This window comes from Micropterus salmoides, unplaced genomic scaffold (assembly GCF_014851395.1).
Source record: "Micropterus salmoides isolate LMB-PRFRI ecotype aquatic unplaced genomic scaffold, ASM1485139v1 Ms_hic_scaffold_13, whole genome shotgun sequence".
NCBI lineage: Eukaryota > Metazoa > Chordata > Actinopteri > Centrarchiformes > Centrarchidae > Micropterus > Micropterus salmoides.
The window spans coordinates 10,204,708-10,222,686 of NW_024040374.1; the positions used below are offsets into that span (position 1 = coordinate 10,204,708).

At 40.9% G+C, this 17,979-nt stretch overlaps 1 protein-coding gene across 2 annotated transcripts in view; it reads left to right on the plus strand.

Moving 5' to 3' along the window:
* The first annotated feature begins 2,325 nt into the window (after window positions 1-2,325).
* dennd1b (DENN/MADD domain containing 1B) overlaps window positions 2,326-17,979 on the plus strand; it is a 108,802-nt gene continuing 93,148 nt past the window's right edge. For both annotated transcript variants that reach the window (XM_038715459.1, XM_038715460.1), the window contains exons 1-2: window positions 2,326-2,621; window positions 3,270-3,334. In XM_038715459.1, coding sequence (XP_038571387.1) covers window positions 2,605-2,621; window positions 3,270-3,334 — 82 coding nt within the window. In that variant the 5' untranslated portion in view covers window positions 2,326-2,604. The remainder of the gene's footprint in view (window positions 2,622-3,269; window positions 3,335-17,979) is intronic.

Below are 17,979 nucleotides of genomic sequence, written 5' to 3' on the forward strand. Positions count from 1 at the left end.
GTATGCTTCTTCTTGTGTGTTTGTGTGTTGTATTGTTTTGTTTTTTTTATGTTAAGGCAGCAGCCCTGCCATTATCATTTCATACGAATGCCTGAAACAGCATGCCCCAGTCTGCTGCCACTTAATTACCTTCCAGTCAGCCTGAAGAAATCTGGCTCTGATCCAGGCAGACTCTCTGGAGAGGAGAGAGAAGTACTTCTAAGCCATTGGTTTCAATTTACCATGGGACAAATATTGCTTAAACATGCAAACAATAAAAGGAAAGTCCACCCTAAAATAGAATTTATGTTGCACTGAATTTCATTGTTTTTGGCCAGTAAAGTCAACATCAATAATAAGATAAATATTTCACCTAAAAGGGAAATCAGGTGTCACTTTAGGGAGCTGTTCCACCAACAATGCAGTTATTACAGACTCTGTGGGCTCATATAATATATGGCTGACATATTACACATAAATACGTTTGAACTTGATGATTTAAAGCTGTACTTCAGGACATGTAGCCATGAAACCAGGTATTGTCTTATTTAAATTCCCAACTGAAATCACTGACGTACACAAATTACAGAAATCATTTTATTTTAGGGTGGATTTTCCCTTTAAGAGGCTGGTGACTCAGACTCACTATATGTTTACTGTAAAGTCCTAAAGCAGATTCTAATGGTCACATACAGTGGGCTTAATCTATACGTGGTTTGAGTGTATGACAGACAGTTTGTCATAATCTAAAAGCTTATGTTGCTGAGTTATGTATTGCAACTTCAGCATTTATTTAATGCACGGACTGCTGTGGTAACTGTAAGTACCAGCTACACATGACACACTATAATCATGCAGGGTAAAGTCAAGTAATCATAGCAGTCTTCACCAGTCTTCTACTGTCAACCACAGTCTGATCTGTTGGTCACTGAGCAGCTACACTCAGTTGGGAATTAAGGGCCTTGCTCAAAGGCAATTCAGTGGTGGTAATCAGTGAGGGGGCGAGTGCTACTTTTTCACTTCCCCCACACAGTACAAGCTGACAATCTTCTAATCATGAGCTACTTTCTCAAACTTTAGGCCACCAGTGCACCAGTTGGAGATGTAGTAGTGCCTTTCCTAAGAGCAACTTAATGCTGGTTAACAAATATGAGAGCATTTACAGTATGTCAGTATTTTCATCATCTCTGTTATGGCAAAAATGTATTTGCTGTTGGGCTCCTATGGACCCCCAAACCCAAATACTGACATGTATGCATTGTGCATGTAATAATGTCACCTCCAAGTGCACACAGCAAACAACACATGGCAGCTTCACTATTTGCTGAGAGACCCAGAGGACTTCTGTGCTAAAATAATACTACAAGGTTGTCTGTGTGTCAGTTTGTGGTCATTAGATTAAACATATCTGTATTTGGTGTGCTGCCAACTTTACACTCCAAAATACAATATTAAAAAGATTAAGGTATAACACTTATATTTTAACACAGAGGCCCTATTTTATTCTTATTTTAAATATTTGTATATGTTCTGTATGTGTAACATGAACAGGGCTACAACTTTAATTTCATTGTGCAACCCTGTGTGGTAGAATGATAAATACCTGTACTTTAAACCTTGTATTAACAATGGATCAAATAACTTTGTTTCATGTGAGAACTATCAGCCAACTTTTATGGCCTGAAATTTTACTGTTTTAATTCACTCTCACTGCTGTCATCAGCTTTGTTCCCAGATGCAGCAGGCAGATGATAAACACTACCTGCCCCGCACTAACAGCAGACAGACAAAATGAGTGACTACCTGGCACATTTAGCAGATAAAGTGCCAGATATTTCCCCTAGGAGTTGATGGGCACCACCATAGAGATACAAAAAGATAGTAAATATTGAGTTTACATTTGTCAGGTTGCCAGAAACATGACTCCAAATAAATGTTAATGTTGCTCGCTATCTTCTGGCTATATAAAAAGGCAACTATTTGCTATGACGTTCACCATAACAACTTCATACGGCTATGATATGTTTTGTTATCATGTGTTCAGCCCCCAAGCAGCCAACAAATCTATTAAACCACTTCTCATTTTGGAAGCCCTTACAAGGACCCCTGGTGGTCCCAGGACCCCACTTTGGGAGCCACTGCTGAAGGCTACCGCTGCCACAATTATTGAACTAATAACGCAGTCTCATAAGGAAACACGTTTTATTTTATTAGAAGTATGAATCACACGGCTCAGGTCTGCTATGTGTGCCATGCTTGTTAATCCAAAGTGTAAGAAAGATGCTCGCAGGCAGAAGCAGCAAGCAAGGTGCTCATCTGACGCGCTGACGTCATCAAATCATTGACAGCACTTCCGGGACTGGTGTTTGTTGCGGGAAATAAACGCCGTGGTGCTGAACGGGGGGCTTCAGGCATTAACGGTAGAAGGACCGGTCACAAACTACTACACTACCCCACCTCCAGGCATGTGGTCACGGCAGTTTTCGACGGGTGTAAGATAAGGAGGCAGAAGAAGTGGCGATTTGAGAGTGAGGAAGGACGAGGTGGAAATATCCTCAGACAGCCAGCAGAGCAAAGCAGAGCCGCCCCGACAGCACGGAGTTGTCGCGATGTTGTAACCAAACCATGGACAGCAGAATAAAGTAAGACCTCTTGAGTTTTGTGTTTTCGTCCCCATCTCTGTCGCTATTTGATATAGAACTGTCGACCTGACGGCTAACGTGCGGTGCATGCACGTAACCGTAACTTAACGTTATCTAGTTGGAGCTGAACGTGAGATACGACGGAAGATTTGGCGTAATTTGAGTCATCTCTCTCCGGCAGTGGATTTAACAGCCAGGCCAGCTGGCTCGACAGCATTTGGGTCAGTCTGTCGCTCTGTCTGTACTAGTTGACCATCAATTAGCAGCTCCGCTAGCCAAGCACACAGCTTTAAATAGGTTACATGTGGACACGACGCCGAGCGACCCGGGTCCTGTGACCTAAGTTTGTCCTGATATGTTGTCAGAGATAAGAAACTTCTCATTTTTAACTCATATGCAGCCTGAAGCACTATCAACTTTAGCTAACCTGCTGTTATTGACACTGTTGGCTATTGACAGTGTGACTCATGTAAAGTTGGACAGGTCCACTGTATTATTACGAATATTATCCTAAGGTGCATGTAATGGAATTCAACACACTTGGTATGTATGCTACGGCAGGATACCCACACACTTGTTGCCCATGACTGTGTGTAATAACACCTGCCCCTTGTTTCCCCCAAGTAAACATTGTTTTGTTCTTTACAGGGAGAATCCAGAAAGAACATTTGATCTGGTTGTACAGGTGGCATGTCCAACATCTGAAAATGAAGGTAGGTCATTTTAAAATGGCATGCATAATTAATAGAGCAGGAGTTTAAATGACTAGTTGATTAATTGGTTATTTCAACAACAGTTAGGATAACTTATAAATGATCAACGTAATTTTTTCCACCTTTGTATAATTGCAAATTAAATATTTTTGGTTTTGGCCAGTTCAGACAAATATACAATATACAATACAAGGTATTTGAAAATGTCAACTTGGGTAATTTTGATACATTCATAAGTCATTTATCAAGCAAGAATGCCAAATATTCTTTGTTATATTAAATTTTCTGTTTTTTTTTTAAATATCTCTGTAAATTTAATATCTGTGGCTTTTTTCTGTTGAACTTGTAAAACTTGATATGTGAAGATGTCACCTTGTGCGGTGGGGAATGTTGATGGACATTTTTCTTAAATTTCTTACATGTTATAGACCAAACAATTAATCGATTAACAAAAACAAAAAAAACCGGGTGATTGACAATGAAAATAATTGTTAGCCGTAGTCCTAATATCCATCTTGATGAAAATTGTGTGTTTGCCAGTCGTAGCTTTTTGTATGCCATGTGTTTGTAAAAATTATTGTAGTGTAATTACAGTAATGGTATGTCATGCACCGCTGGTAGCAGTGTTTTCCAAATGCATCAAGTCAGACAGCGAGCCTCACAGACACTGCACTACACTGCATGACTAAGTTCCATCTTGCACAATGAGAGCAATCATTATTTCTTTGGTGTTCTTATGTGTGCTCCAGAGTGTGCTCTGTTATCTGTTGATCTGTTAAGGGCTACAGAAGGTCAACACTGAGTTCAGCTGTAAAATTGTCAGAGATGTTAGCTGCTTCAAGATGTTTATAAGTCTTATGCGTTCTCTATTTATTTGACTGATTTTTCCGGTCTGCGACATTTTATTATGAAGTCTGACCATTAGTCAGCCATTGTAGGCATTTCTCTTGTAACCATGACCCCGCAAGGATTGTTTTAGAAAGATCATGCTTGGGTCAGCAAGCTGCATTAACTGTTCTGCTGTTTGCAGTGGTCAAACATTCCTGCAGTGGTGGCCAGGACAAAAAGTGTTCAGACTAGCCCGGGAAATAAATGGGTCCAATGAAGAACAACACCATATTCTACCTTTTATGAATTTGGGAAATAAAGTAACCTATATTTCACATCAATATCCAGTGTCGCCCATAAGTCAAATATGTAAAAACATTTTCACTACACATTACACCTGCTGTCTTATTCTGCCTACTCAGTTTTGACATTAAAGAGGTGTTATGTGGACGGTTTACTTGTGCAGCTGCTGAGCTGACCGGAGTAGACTGAAAGTTGTCCTTGGATGTAGTTCTGATATTGAATTTTAAACCAAACTCATAAACCACCGGCCTGCGCTGTAATAGCTGACTTCCCCCATGTATGATAAAGGGTCAGACTCATATCCGGACTCCTGCTCCCTGGAGCACAGCTACAGAGCACGTTTGCACACCCCTCAGGTTAAATGGAACATACACACCAAAGTTCTGTCTCTGCCCTGTGCAGAGTCCTGATGGATAAAGAATGTCCCTGTTGGGGGTGTTGTTTTGATGTGGATGTATACTACTTCCCAGCAGGGGCTTGTGATTGTGGTGGATTGTTTTTTAAAGCAGTGGTTTCAGATAACCATATGAGGAATGAACCACTTCTCTCTGAATCTGATCAATTTCCTTTTCTTTGACATCTGAAATGCTTCTTGAATGCTAAAACTGTGCAGAATGGATTGTTCATCGTATTAGAATGGCTCGTGTGCGAATATTACATATTTAGACATGCATAGCAATGTATATGCATTTGTCTCAATTCTGTGGTGCTTACTTTTATTATGAGCTGAAAGGGTTAATACTATGAGTCATAACAGAACAGCTTTGGCCAGCTATGAAACCTCCGCAGTCACTCACCATAAACTAGAGCTGTTTCTCCTACAGCCAAACATTAGGTGCTTGGCCAAAAAGCACCACTTCACATTCACACATTATCTTCCCACTATTTCACAGAGGCAAACAAACAACAGTGCAACCATGATAGACTATAATTAAATTGTCATAGCAACATGGTGTAGAATATTGGAGCATTTGGAGAAGTGGTAGAAGGCTTCAGTTTGCTCATGTTTCTCATATCTCCTCCTCACAGTTAAGGGAATCCAAGTTTAATTTTAGATTGATTTTGGCTGTGATTCACTTGTTGTGTACTCCCTCTACCATCGATCCAGTTTGTAATACAGTTCCTTAAAGTGACTGAAAGAAAGGGTGTCCTCTTTGAGTGACTGGAAAGCTTGGTGTGTGCAGAGTTTTGCTAATGTGGTACTGCTGTTTTTCCGCCCTCACCACATCCTGGTCCTGCAGGTCTGAAACTAGAGGGTAATTCCCTTTGCTTATAGTATTCATGATCAAACTGCAGAGAAACCTGTAATAAGATGAAAATAGCTTAGCCCTTTAGTTGGTCAGTAAACCTGTCCCTCAGCTTCCTGTGTTAAATGGGTTTCACATCTTCTGCAGTAAGCCCTGTTTGTGCAGACAACACCCACATGCTTGAGAACAGGCCCTTTAATAACCCTGTTTTTTATTTTAAAGAACGTTGTTTGATGTAACAATTTTATACATTATAAGTTGACTTATACTAAGCAGTAGGCCTGCAACTAACAACTATTTTGGTAGTCGACTAATCTGTTGATGATTGAAATGAATAATCTACTGATTCAAATTCTGAATCACACAATTGCTCAATGGCTCTTATTTAGCTATCAGCTTTTTTTTTTTGTCTTTTAACTTTGTTTCAACAGGCTCACACTGGAACTCACAAGGAACACTGTTGTTAGCAAGTTCATAAGATTCCTGATGATCTGTGATGTTCAGCCAACAGGGCCGTTCATCTACTCTGAATGACATGGACATTGTTATTGATATGACCTTTTTGCCCTAATATCAAGTGGTATTCACAGGCAGATCAAGTTTTTTGTTTTTACTCTGGTCAAGGAGAATACTATTTGTAATTAAGCCTGTCATTTAGAATAACTAACCAGTGTTCTGATTTTATTTTTTTTCTGTTTGAAAAAAGTCCCAGTTATAACTCAGTGGTGCAGGTAAGAACAGAAATTCCATCACCTTACAGATTTGATTATAATACAATAGTAATTGAGATTTCATGAGAGCATCAGCATTCCACAACAGAAGTGTTACTGGGGAGAAAAACGGCTACAATAGTGGCAGTGTTCATATCTGGATTTGGCCCCACACTTCTAACCATGGATGTGTGGATAGATGACAGACACTGGCCCCTTTTCCTCATGCAGGTCCATGGAGACCTGGCCTCCCTGTTCAGCCCGAGCTCAGTTCCGCTTAGCTCTGTTGGCTCAGTGCTCTGTGGATGCTCAGGCTGCGAGTGAGTGTTGCCTGAGAGCGTGACTGGCATGCTAGCTACTAGCGGCCCTGGCTACATAAAGCCATATTGATGTGCTTCCAAGATGCTGCCAAAGCTAGCAGATGACGCTAACGCTGCCAAGGCAGTAGGTGGGGACAGATGCTACCTGTCCTCACCCGCTCCCTCTAGCCAGATTGTTCCCAGTAACAAAGCAATAAACTTAATAGATAAGCATATCAATTTTATAGCAACATTCGTGCTGCAATTAGGGGAACGATTTACTGTTCACCCAAAAAAACACAACCTCAGTGAGGGCAGCTTGGTTAGCACTGATGCCTCACAGGACTATGGTCTTGAAACCTGGCCCTGGTTCTTCTATGTGGTTTGCTTTGCATGCTCTTTCTGCATACCCCCCCTCAGTTTAGACACACAGGTCAGCTTCACTAGGAGCTCTAAATTGCCTGAATTAATGTGAATGTTTTTCCATGCCTTTATAATAGACTGACATTCTTTACAATATGCATGACATATGCCAGCCTCTAGCTTTGGAAGATCAATGAAAGCAGTTGTTATCTTATTTCGATGTCATGTTTGTGCCTGTCAGTGGTATACCTTGAGCATGTGTCTTTTTTGTCTTAAATAAGTGACAGGTGAATTGTCTCTTTCAGTATCTCAAGAAAGCTTCTCACTAGTATTTAAAATACGCTGCCTGAGGTTTAACTGTTAAAATATAAGGATTTGGGACTTCTCCTTCAGATATAGTCTAGGTAAAGGAAAACCAGAAAGCAAAAGTATAGAGTAGACACATTTTGCCCTTTGATTCACGTGGCCTTATAACTTCACTTTGTCCAACTGTGAGAAGTTACTTTTGTTCTGTATCCTAAGAAAATTTTCACTGAGACCCGGAGGTCTCGCATGTCACCGACAATTCGCTAGTTAGTTATCAATCTGCTTCCTTCTCTGCTGTAGATCCCTCAAGCAGCACTGTGATGTTCAATCTTTCCCCCATTGGCTTTCACCTCTTCCCATTTCAACCCTTTGTATTCGTAGAGCAAAACTCCCATGTAGTAGAACTTTTAGAAAAGGTTGAACGTTGACATTCTGCAAAATGTCAGAATTGCTCCTTGACCCAAGCTTTGTCGGTTGTGCGGTCTGATTGGATTCCGGCTGCGTGTTGAGTTCTCGGTGGGCTCACACTCAGACGGGAGGCCATTGGAGTACTAACAGATGCCATGGCAGCAAGGAGGGTGTTGATTGGTCATTAGAGAGGCCACACTCCACCACTCACACTCCTGAGAGGACCCCAGGGTCTCACACTTTTTTTTTTTTTATCATACAGCCCTTCTGCCTTTCTCTTTTGTCTCACCCACATGACTTTGCTAAATTGGCTCTTTTACACAGAATCAGATATCACTCAATTCTATGTTGTCTTGTAGCTGTTTCTTCTTCTGAAGTGAATTGAGGAAGTCACTCAACTTCTGTGGTATGGTATGATAATGGCCACAGTGTGGGTGAACTTTGAAAAAAATCCCCCCACACTCTACGTCCTCTGATTATAGGATCATCACTGACCCGCAGTCCAACGTCTAGCAGCATAACCTTTTTTTTTTTTCATCTGGGTGGAGGTTGATGGATATTTGGGTCTGTTTTTGTGCTAATGCCTTTTTCTTTTGTGAACACTCTTAATGACATGTCTTTTGTCCAAAGTGCCCTGCTAATGTTAATATTTATGTATGGATGATATTACATTCCTGAAGGAAATATGTGTCATAAAGAGCCAAAACTTGGACCTGTGTCATTGCCAATACATGTGGAATATCGTGGAATAGTTACACATACAAAAATCAAAACTAGACTGTTGTTTGATTTGGTTAGCTATATAAATTCAGTATCAAAGGAGAATTCTCCCTTTAAATGCCATGGTTTTCATCAGTCTCATTACAGTTGTCCCTGTGTGCTACACAGTAATAAATAACATAAGACTTACTTATTGAGCTATTTAGATTTTTAGTTACCCGGATGACAAAGTTGGCCAGCTAGTGTTGCTGCTTTTCTCAGTGCTCTACACCCTTGCGCTTTTGTTCGTGTCTGGAGTCATTTGTAGCTCCCTACTCACAGTCACTCATCCATTCAGTAACCGTGTAGTGGCCTGCTGCTTACTGGGTTTAGTTCCAACTCTTTTCTTATTTAAAGAGGAAGCAAGTGTTTTCCTCACACTTCACCCCATCCTGTTTTTTCATATTATATGATGAAGCTCAAACTAAAAATATATAAAGGTTTCTATATTTTGGGTGTGTATGTCTTTGGCAATAATGAAAACCCTACAAATATTACAAAGCATTTTTATGATGCCCTCCACTTTGAATGCAGGAGAATTAAACATTACTTGCAAAAAGTCATGCAAATGAATGTGCAGTCTAACAATAATCTGGTTTTGTTGGTCTGGCAGCAGGGTTTGAAGGAGAGGGCTTTGTTTGTGTGGACACAGAGCTCACTGTTCCCTGTTCGTTCATTCTGTCCAGAAACCGCTACCTTTTTCACACGTTCCACATTTCAGCCGTATCCCCTGTCTCTACCTGTGCATCCTCTCTCACCTTTTTCTTTGTGATCACGTGTGGTTTGCACAGTCGCAAATAGCCCTTTTCTGATTATCACTTGTTATGACAGGGACAGACTACAGGGAGAATGGAGAGGGGGAACAGGTCACTGGGACTTTTCAGGTGGTGCCATGTCACTACACTCATGTTTTGGCACACACACATGGATTCACCATAATCAGACAGCTGTGAGTGGACTTCTTTGTTGTTTCTTCAGAGCACAGACAATTATTGGCCAAAGCATGAAGAACTCAAGCAAAAGTAGACAGGGTGGGGCAGGGAGGAAATGAGAGAGATGGGGGGGGGGGGGGGTATGCTGACGGCAGTATTCTGTAAACTGAGAGGTGACATACTGTGGGGGTTGCTGGCTGAGCTTTCCCACTCACCGATGCAGTTCTGAAACTCCAGGGGCAAATAGTTTTTGTGTGTGTGTGTGTGTGATAGCAGGTACATGTTTTAAGTGTATAGTGTGTGTTGTGTATATATGGCTGTCTATGCGTGTGCACGGCTGCATGGATGTGTGTGAAAGAGACACAGAAGCGGTGAAAGCTGCAGGAGACTCATCTGAATTCACTAATGCTGCCAGACTGGGAGAACATGGAAAGACTTCTAGGCACTGACGCTCACAGGTTATTTTTAGACTTCCCCTTTCCACAGCAGAAAAGTGGGGTAAAGTAGGGACCTGATCAATGATTTAATATGAGATGATTTTGATGAATGTAGAGTCACATCACCCTGACTTGCAGCCTCAGCATTGATGTTAGTGGCTTGTTTGTGTGTCTCTGTGTGCATGCGCTATGCATGTGATGGCAGATGAATTTATTCCCTTCTGACCACTCTTAAATTATGCTCCAGAGAGCTGTGGGAATTTTTAATGCGTTTAAAAATAAAAACCACGAAGCAAAGGCTAGGATAATGTCCAGCTGAATTTAGCTTCCAAAAATTGCTAGTGTCATCTCGAAGCTAAGCTCTTCTTCACATGTATCATGCCAAAGGATAAAAATTGATTGGCCAGGAGAATATATGTTCAGCTCAGCAGATGGCCCAAGCATGTACAACCACACACACATACATTCATGTACGCCTCACACAAACACACAAACCCAAATTATTGTGTGTCAAAGAACAATGATTGGCTGGTTCTTATGCATGTAATACCGATGTGGCCTAGTTTAGCCCACAAATGAACAGGATTAGTACAGCTCCTGCTTTAATGTAGCTTTGGTGATGTTAATCTGTCCTTGTCTGGTTTATTGGATTTCATAATAAAGCTGTGCTCAAAAATATGTTGACTTTCGTGACTGTCATGTTGAGCAGATTTTATGATGACAGGACTTTAACAGGATTTGGGATTGACTCACTTTTCGTGACTACATCAACCGGCCCACTTATGTTGTTGTGTGCAGTGTAGAATGATAGCCATAAAGCTCAATAAGCTTTTTCTTATGAAGGATTCCAACCATATAAACAAGACACCACATTCTGAGATTTTCCCACAGGAACCTTTATGTGTGAACATTTTAAAAATGAGTTAAGTTTCAGTACAAATATGCATACATGGCTGTCATATACATGTTTTATTTGTATTGTATTGCCAAATAACGTGATGCAAAAGGATAAGTATTAAAGAGGTGGTATTATGCTCATTTTCAGGTTCAAAATCTTAATTAGGGGTTGTACCAGAACAGGTTTACATGGTTTCATTTTCAAAAAACACCATATTTCTCTCATACTGCACATTGCTGCAGCTCCTCTTTTCACCCTGTGTTGTACACTCTGTTCTTGAACTACAGAGGGATGCATCTTACTTGTACAAAATCTTTGTTGGAAGTTGTCCATGCGCAGTTCCCAGGTAAGGACTACTAGCCAATCAGAAGTAGAGAAGGGCGGGTCGTAAGAAACAAGGTAGTGTGATCCAAATCAAAGCCGCTTCAGACTGCGACCGTAACCTTGCAGATGTTATAAGTCCACAACAACATCATTGTTCCACATCTTACCATTAGGACTAAACGTTGAACTTGCGGAGCTCCTAAACTCGAACTCGATTTTTGTTCCTCCATCACTTCTCGTAAAACTGTCAATATTCGAAATCTACACAGCTGATTTCTCACCTCAAAACTTCTCAGAAGTGGATTTAGAGATGAAATTCCATACAAAAACTGTAAAATATAAAACTTTCTGTTGCTGGCCTCTGTCTGGTGCACGCAATGATGATGCAGTGAATAGTGAATATTCTCTCTGACCAATCAGCAGTCTGTCGTGTTTTCACGTTACATTTCAGTATCCCTCAGCTCGCTTGGAAACTTGAAGGATGTGAGGTGATATGAAAAAAAAGTACCTGGAAGCAGGTACAGGTACAAAATTTCTACAATGGAAAATCAAACAAAGGCGAGTCGAGCCAAAGGGCCTCCACTCAGACTAGCTTGGTTTGAGGGCTTGCCTGACCCCACTAGCCGCTTGGCAAGCTTTATGATGCATTTTCATTGTGACGTCACAAGTAAAGGAAGTGAAGGGCTGGACTTTCAAGTGGTTCAGAGCAGTGCTCCCTTTGGGCTTTTTCACTTTGCAAACCTGTTACATGCACAAAAAAGAGATAACTCAATAAAGGAGAGCCAAAAAGCCAAAAAGCATAATACCACCTCTTTAATTTTGTAGGGGAGCCTTGAGGATCTCCAGCATTCTTGCAAACACCACTTTTAGACGAATGGAAGAGGCAGATAAATGCAGGGGTTGTTACAAAGGATGTAGTCTCAGTTTGTATTCTGCTGTCGGGGGGCTGCTGCCATGCAGACTGATGTGAAATGATCAAGATGAAAAGACAGAAATGTATTTTCCCTGGTAATTAAGAAAATCAACCCTCTTATTGACATGATATGAGTACTGGTTTCCTGACATCTAGACTGTTGTCCTTTAGACCTTAATTTTGTGGCCATGGCCAAACCCAAGTCAAGCTGAACTAGTGGTATAAAGCCCACTGTCTGTGCTGTCATTTCAGCTTCTGTCCTCACTATTTACATGTCAACAGCTATACCCTTAGGCTACGTCTCTCCGTTCAAGGCTGCTACTATGTTGCCCAAACCATACAATTACTGTGAAGATGATGGCGTTTACATGCATGTTGTAGCCCTACTGGCCCTTAATTTGGGTTCTGGCCTATTTTTCAAGACAGAAAATATAGGTCAATCTTGATGTCTTTGTGAATGTCTGAGACCATTTATCATATAATTCATCCAGAAGATCTTTGTTTTTATGTAGACGGGCACGCACGCACGCACGCACGCACGCACGCACGCACACACACACACACACACACACACGCCTCACCTTCCAATACTTCATCTACCTTCCTAACCTTCATGTTGACTGCTATTGTTGAGTGTATTTCCTGAATGTGGGATTATTTCTCACTATCTTGCTAGATTGGAGCTCGTTAAGAGACACAATGATTAACATGTTTTGTCTAACCAGGCCTTAAAACTCTCTTCTCACCTGGGTTTAAGTGGTCTGGCACTGCTTGACTTTCAAGTTAATTTTATTTATATGGCCAAAATTAGAAATCTCAATTTTCTGTACAGCAAATGATACTCTCTAGCCTCACACCCTGGTCTTTGGTATGGAGACATGTGTTTCTGTTATAAATGTGGAAATTACTGTAGGATTACTTTCAACCTTATAATAGATATTGGTGTCATCTAATAAAGTATAAAATCATAAATTCTGTTCTTAATCTCATAGATACTTAAAGTTACTTGAATTTTCACAACCACTTTCAATGAACTGAATTTAAACATATCTACAAACAACAACAAATATAGCGTTCACATTAACTACTGCAGTAATATTTTATCTATTTATTTACTGGTCTATTCACAGCAAATTAATTGACAAATGTTGCTTGATTCATTTTTAAGACCATTTATCAAGCAAAAATGCTTTTCAAAAATGCATGGATCTGCTGCTTTTATCTTTTTATATCAGTGTAAATTGAATATCTTTTGAGATTTTTCAGGCTGTTGTTGTATAAATCAAGCTATTTGAAGACGTCAGTTTAGACTCTAGGCAAGTATGACCAGCTGTTTTCACTGTTTCGATTTACGATCGATTTACCAAATAGATACTAAAAATTGTCATTTGTCGCAGCTCTAATTAGTTGATAGATCTGGGTCCTGTGTGAATGGGGATGTTTTAAAGTGTGACAACAGTCACAATGGGTCAAATGCAATGTAGTGGGTGGAGCTCTAATGACATGTCTTGGCCTAGTCCTGTCTGCTGAATCACTTGTTGGCTAAGCCCATTTTCCGAACGAGATTCCCAGAAAGCATGCTGATGAAGCATAGTGAAATGATAACGTACTGTGAGTCCTAGGGCTGCGATTTTCCGCCTGTTTCAGTTGTACTTGTCAGTACCAACAATGTTACTGTCTTTGGCTCAAGAATATGCGCTTATTGACATTGTCAAGGGTGAGCTTAAATCCATGATTCCAGCAAAGATAATGGAACATCCATACCTTGGTTGCAAATTTGTTTCACCTTCTTCTGATATCTCATGCAGCAAAAATAAAACTGGATAATTTCAAAGGAATGATAGGATAATGGATGAACAATGGTAGAATATTGGTTTTTATTTCTCCAAATGTCCTGCCCAGGTAATCCCTAAGAAGTTATGGTTCTGTAAAACCTGACATCCTTTGTTTTTCTGCTGAAGCCAGTTACATTATAGGGAAATGTGTTTGTGTCACGGTGGTTGAATAGTGTTTGTCAAGTATTTTTCTGTCAGTATTTTGTCCGTCAGTCCTGCAGAGCATTGAGACCATTGTGAATATGTTTGGGATTAGGCACAACTGTACGCTTTTAACAAACGGATGTAGTGTCATTCCTGTGGAAAGATTGTCTGACTGACTGCCTGACTGAGAGCTGTCTGTCTGTCAGCCTTTGCATGTGAACTTCAAATCACAGCTCGGCAGCAGCAAGCATGTAGCCGCCAAAGGCAAGGCTTTACACTGTCATCAGCACCACACAGCTGCCTCTGGGTGCTGTGCCATATGACATTAACTGAGATCGATCCTCTCCACACCTCAAGGAGCTTCTGTAATACACAGCGTTTTCTCTGATGCTGAAACCACCACCACCTCAAAGAGTAGTAAAGGAACTCTCCCCTAAGCATGTGTAATCGAGAGACAATGACCTAATCACCAGGGTTCTTAAAAATTCTTTATATGAAATTCTGAACATTAAGAGCAGCAAACAACTATTTGCTATATGACGTAATGGCGTCCTGAGCAGACTTGACTTGACGTCACACCCCTGCCTGTGTTGTTATTCCAGCCTTTCTGTGCTTTGTTTATACAGTCGGCCTGGCCGCGCATGCATGTTAGTGTATGCAAGTCCCTTCTTGTGAAAGTGTTTGTCTGTGAGGAGGGCGATAAAACAGCTGTTTCATGTGAGTTAAGGGTTTGTTTTGACCAAACCAGAGTTGGTGATTGTTGGAACAGTGGAAAGACTATGAAAGATGGTTTTGGTTAGTTTTAATTTGGTTCTGTTGAATTTGAAAGCAGTATTATGCATTATTAGTAGTTTAATGATGACCTGCAAGGTAAAATTGTTGTTTTTGTCAATGGAGTCTGGTGGCGATTGAGAGCAATAAAATGGCTGTTTCTGGTTAAACAAAAGGATTTAACTGTTTCCCTACAGAGATAGATCTTTTTGTTATCCTTTCTATAATGTCGTCAGACAGTCTGAGCCTGTCAGTGGTAAAAGCTAGCACACTTAGTGGAGTACTTAGTAGCGCATTTTGCTGCCCGATTCGTGACTGCCAGCTGAGGCGTAGAGCAAGAATACTTTGGTGCATTAGGGATTTAATTTGACCAAACTAAAGTTGGTGATTGTCGGAGCAGTAGGAAGACTAACAGTGGGGAGTTTTATTTTTATTTCCATCCAGTTTGAATGAAGTGTGTTTTACGACGATCTGCAAGGTAAAATAAGGTAAAATGATTTTCTCAATCGAGTCTGGTTGGCCGTAGTGCCCGTTTGTTTTGGTCTGAGATGTTGGTGCTGAAGTGCGACATTAAGAGGCAGCAAATGTTGCATACAGTTCTTTAAACTTTAAACAAGATGTACATCCAAAAACAAAATGGTATGGATTCCTGTTCGGCTACAAATTTTCCTTTACAGTGTGTTCATATGTGCAACCAAAACCAATACCACTTGGACAGTCGTAATATCAAAGTCAGTAATTTACTCAATGATGGTTTGTGGTTAAGCTAACTAACCTTGTAAAGTAATTTTCACTCTTGGTACAATTTATATTAAAGTCTTTGTATGCTTATTAGCCTAATGATAGAATTATTAATTTACTATGCTTATATAGATGTATTTTTGACCAAGGCAGATGGCTGGACCATATGGAGAGAAAGATGTGATTATGTGAAGAAGTTTTAGTAGTTTTTTATGCCAACCAGCTAACAACCAGGGATGAATCCCCATTAACCTGTGCTGTTTCAATCTGAACTCTGCAGTCTACCCTCCTTTTCCCCATCTATTTGGAAATAAATATCTGGGTCATATCTCAGATTTCAGGTTATACCTCAGATTTTAGGGCACATTATTGCTTTATTGCGCTTTATTGTATTATTATGAACTGAACATCATACAGTGTAGAAAGAGTTGGAGAGTAGTCTGTCTAGGGAGGTACTGGTTTGTTTTTCTTAGCTTAGGAGGCTAACAGTCCCTCATCAAACACACTGTCTGTGTGTTGTGTTGATAATGCAGTCATGCAGAGCCGGTGTTTGACATAATGTTGGACCAGTATGGAATCTGACTGGGAATATCAACGCTGATATGTGGTGATACACAGAGGCTGTCACAAAGGTTGCATCCATATGCTGCGCCACTCATTCGTGAAGCTGTGAAATTGGGTTGCATCCCAACTAGCCTGGAGACAGTATCGCTTTCACTTCTCTCTGTCTCTCTCTCTCTCTCTATCTCAGCTCATCCCACTGAAGCATTTTTCTGGGAAGATGGAACAACTAATGTGGCATTAATAGGGTCACATCATCTCCATGCAGCTCTTTCTTTCTTCTTCTTCCAGTGGCTGAGGCTGTTGTTTATCTTTCTCAGATGTAGCGGTAGAAGTGGCTTAGAAATCCCCCAGGCCAGCATCTCTCACATGTGAAGCCTGCCAGTTGATTTTTTTGTCTGGTAAAGCAGGCTCTACCTTAGAGGTTGTTTTTATTTTTGTTTTTTCAAGAATTGGAATTCAAATGTATGTCTCCTTTGCGAATTTATACCTATTTCTAGACCTAATCTAGACCAATGTGATCATATATTTAATAGTGCCCTTTAGAGTGTTTTCTGTTGGAATTGTATGTTGCAGTTAATTGTAGGTTCCATTTAAATATCAAACACAAATCTGGTCTGATTTAATCCAAGTAGTTTTTGACTAACCTCAAGCTTGCAGCACTTCCAGTCCCCAGTCCTCATTTGTAACAACAAAGTGTGACCAATCAGTATTAGTAAACTTAAGGACCATATCATCATTTAAGAAGTTTCTCTTTTCTGAAAACCTCTGCTCACTAAGTCAGCATGAAATGTAATGCCATTTGCAGTGTGCAGTCTGTGACTTGATAGGCAAAAGGGAAAAAATGTTTTAAACGTCTGTGAGTGTGTTTTTCTTTCTGCTGGCCTTTGAGAGAAGCCAGTTAATCTGCTTACTCTTTTAATTGTGAGTGTAGGGGTTGGGCCTCCTCCCGGCCAGAATAAGGCTACTGATCCAGAAGTAAAACGATGACCACCGCAGTTATTCCTTCCTTTAGGTTTTGCAACCCCCCTAGTCTTTAGCCACCCCTTGTCTCCTCCTCCTCCACCGTACCCTCCCTTAGAGGGAGGAAAGCTCCTTGTTCTGACAATAGACATTTTTTGCCATATGTTGGCTTGACATCTTCATCAGGTTCACAGCAGGTTACCTTAGTTAACTTTCACTCCACTGCCTGATGGGATTTTCTCCCTCTGTTTCTCCATTCGGCCCAGGCTCAAAGTCTAGACGGCTTCTGAGGCAGGGTCCTTCCAGTCCTGTGTCCACAATAGCTGCATTGTGGACGCTTAGTAGCGGTAGCTTCCTCCCGTTAGTGCGAACAGGCTAGTGCTAAAACAATGCTTTTATCCGAGGGCATGCGAGGGTGGCCTAATCCACTACATACTGTGAAATAAATCTCTCTGAGATGAGAGAGTGAGCAAGAGAACCGGAGTGAATGAAATCATTGCCAAGGAGGTTAGAGTGCAGCAGTTTAACCCCTGGCCAAGAAAGAGGGAGGAGAGGAGGCAAAGGGAGCAGGAGAAAGGAGGAACAAGGAGAGGCAGGCGCTACATCCCTTCATCTCTGGAGCACGGATGGAGGAGAGGGGCTGCCGGTGGCTTTCACAGCCTCTCTTCTCACTAGTGGAGCTGCTGTTCACCATATGGGATTTGGCCTCTCTTAACAAACAGGCCCCCTATTCACTCACAACACACATTCAGTCGTTCATGGAAAAAGGTGAAAAAAGTGCATTTCTTATGCCTTTAGAACATTGGATGGCCATGAGGGCTCTACGTCTGTGTTTGATTCACATAGTATAGAGAATTATAAACTAGAGGCTTTCATCTAAATGTGTATTCACACTGGATTTAG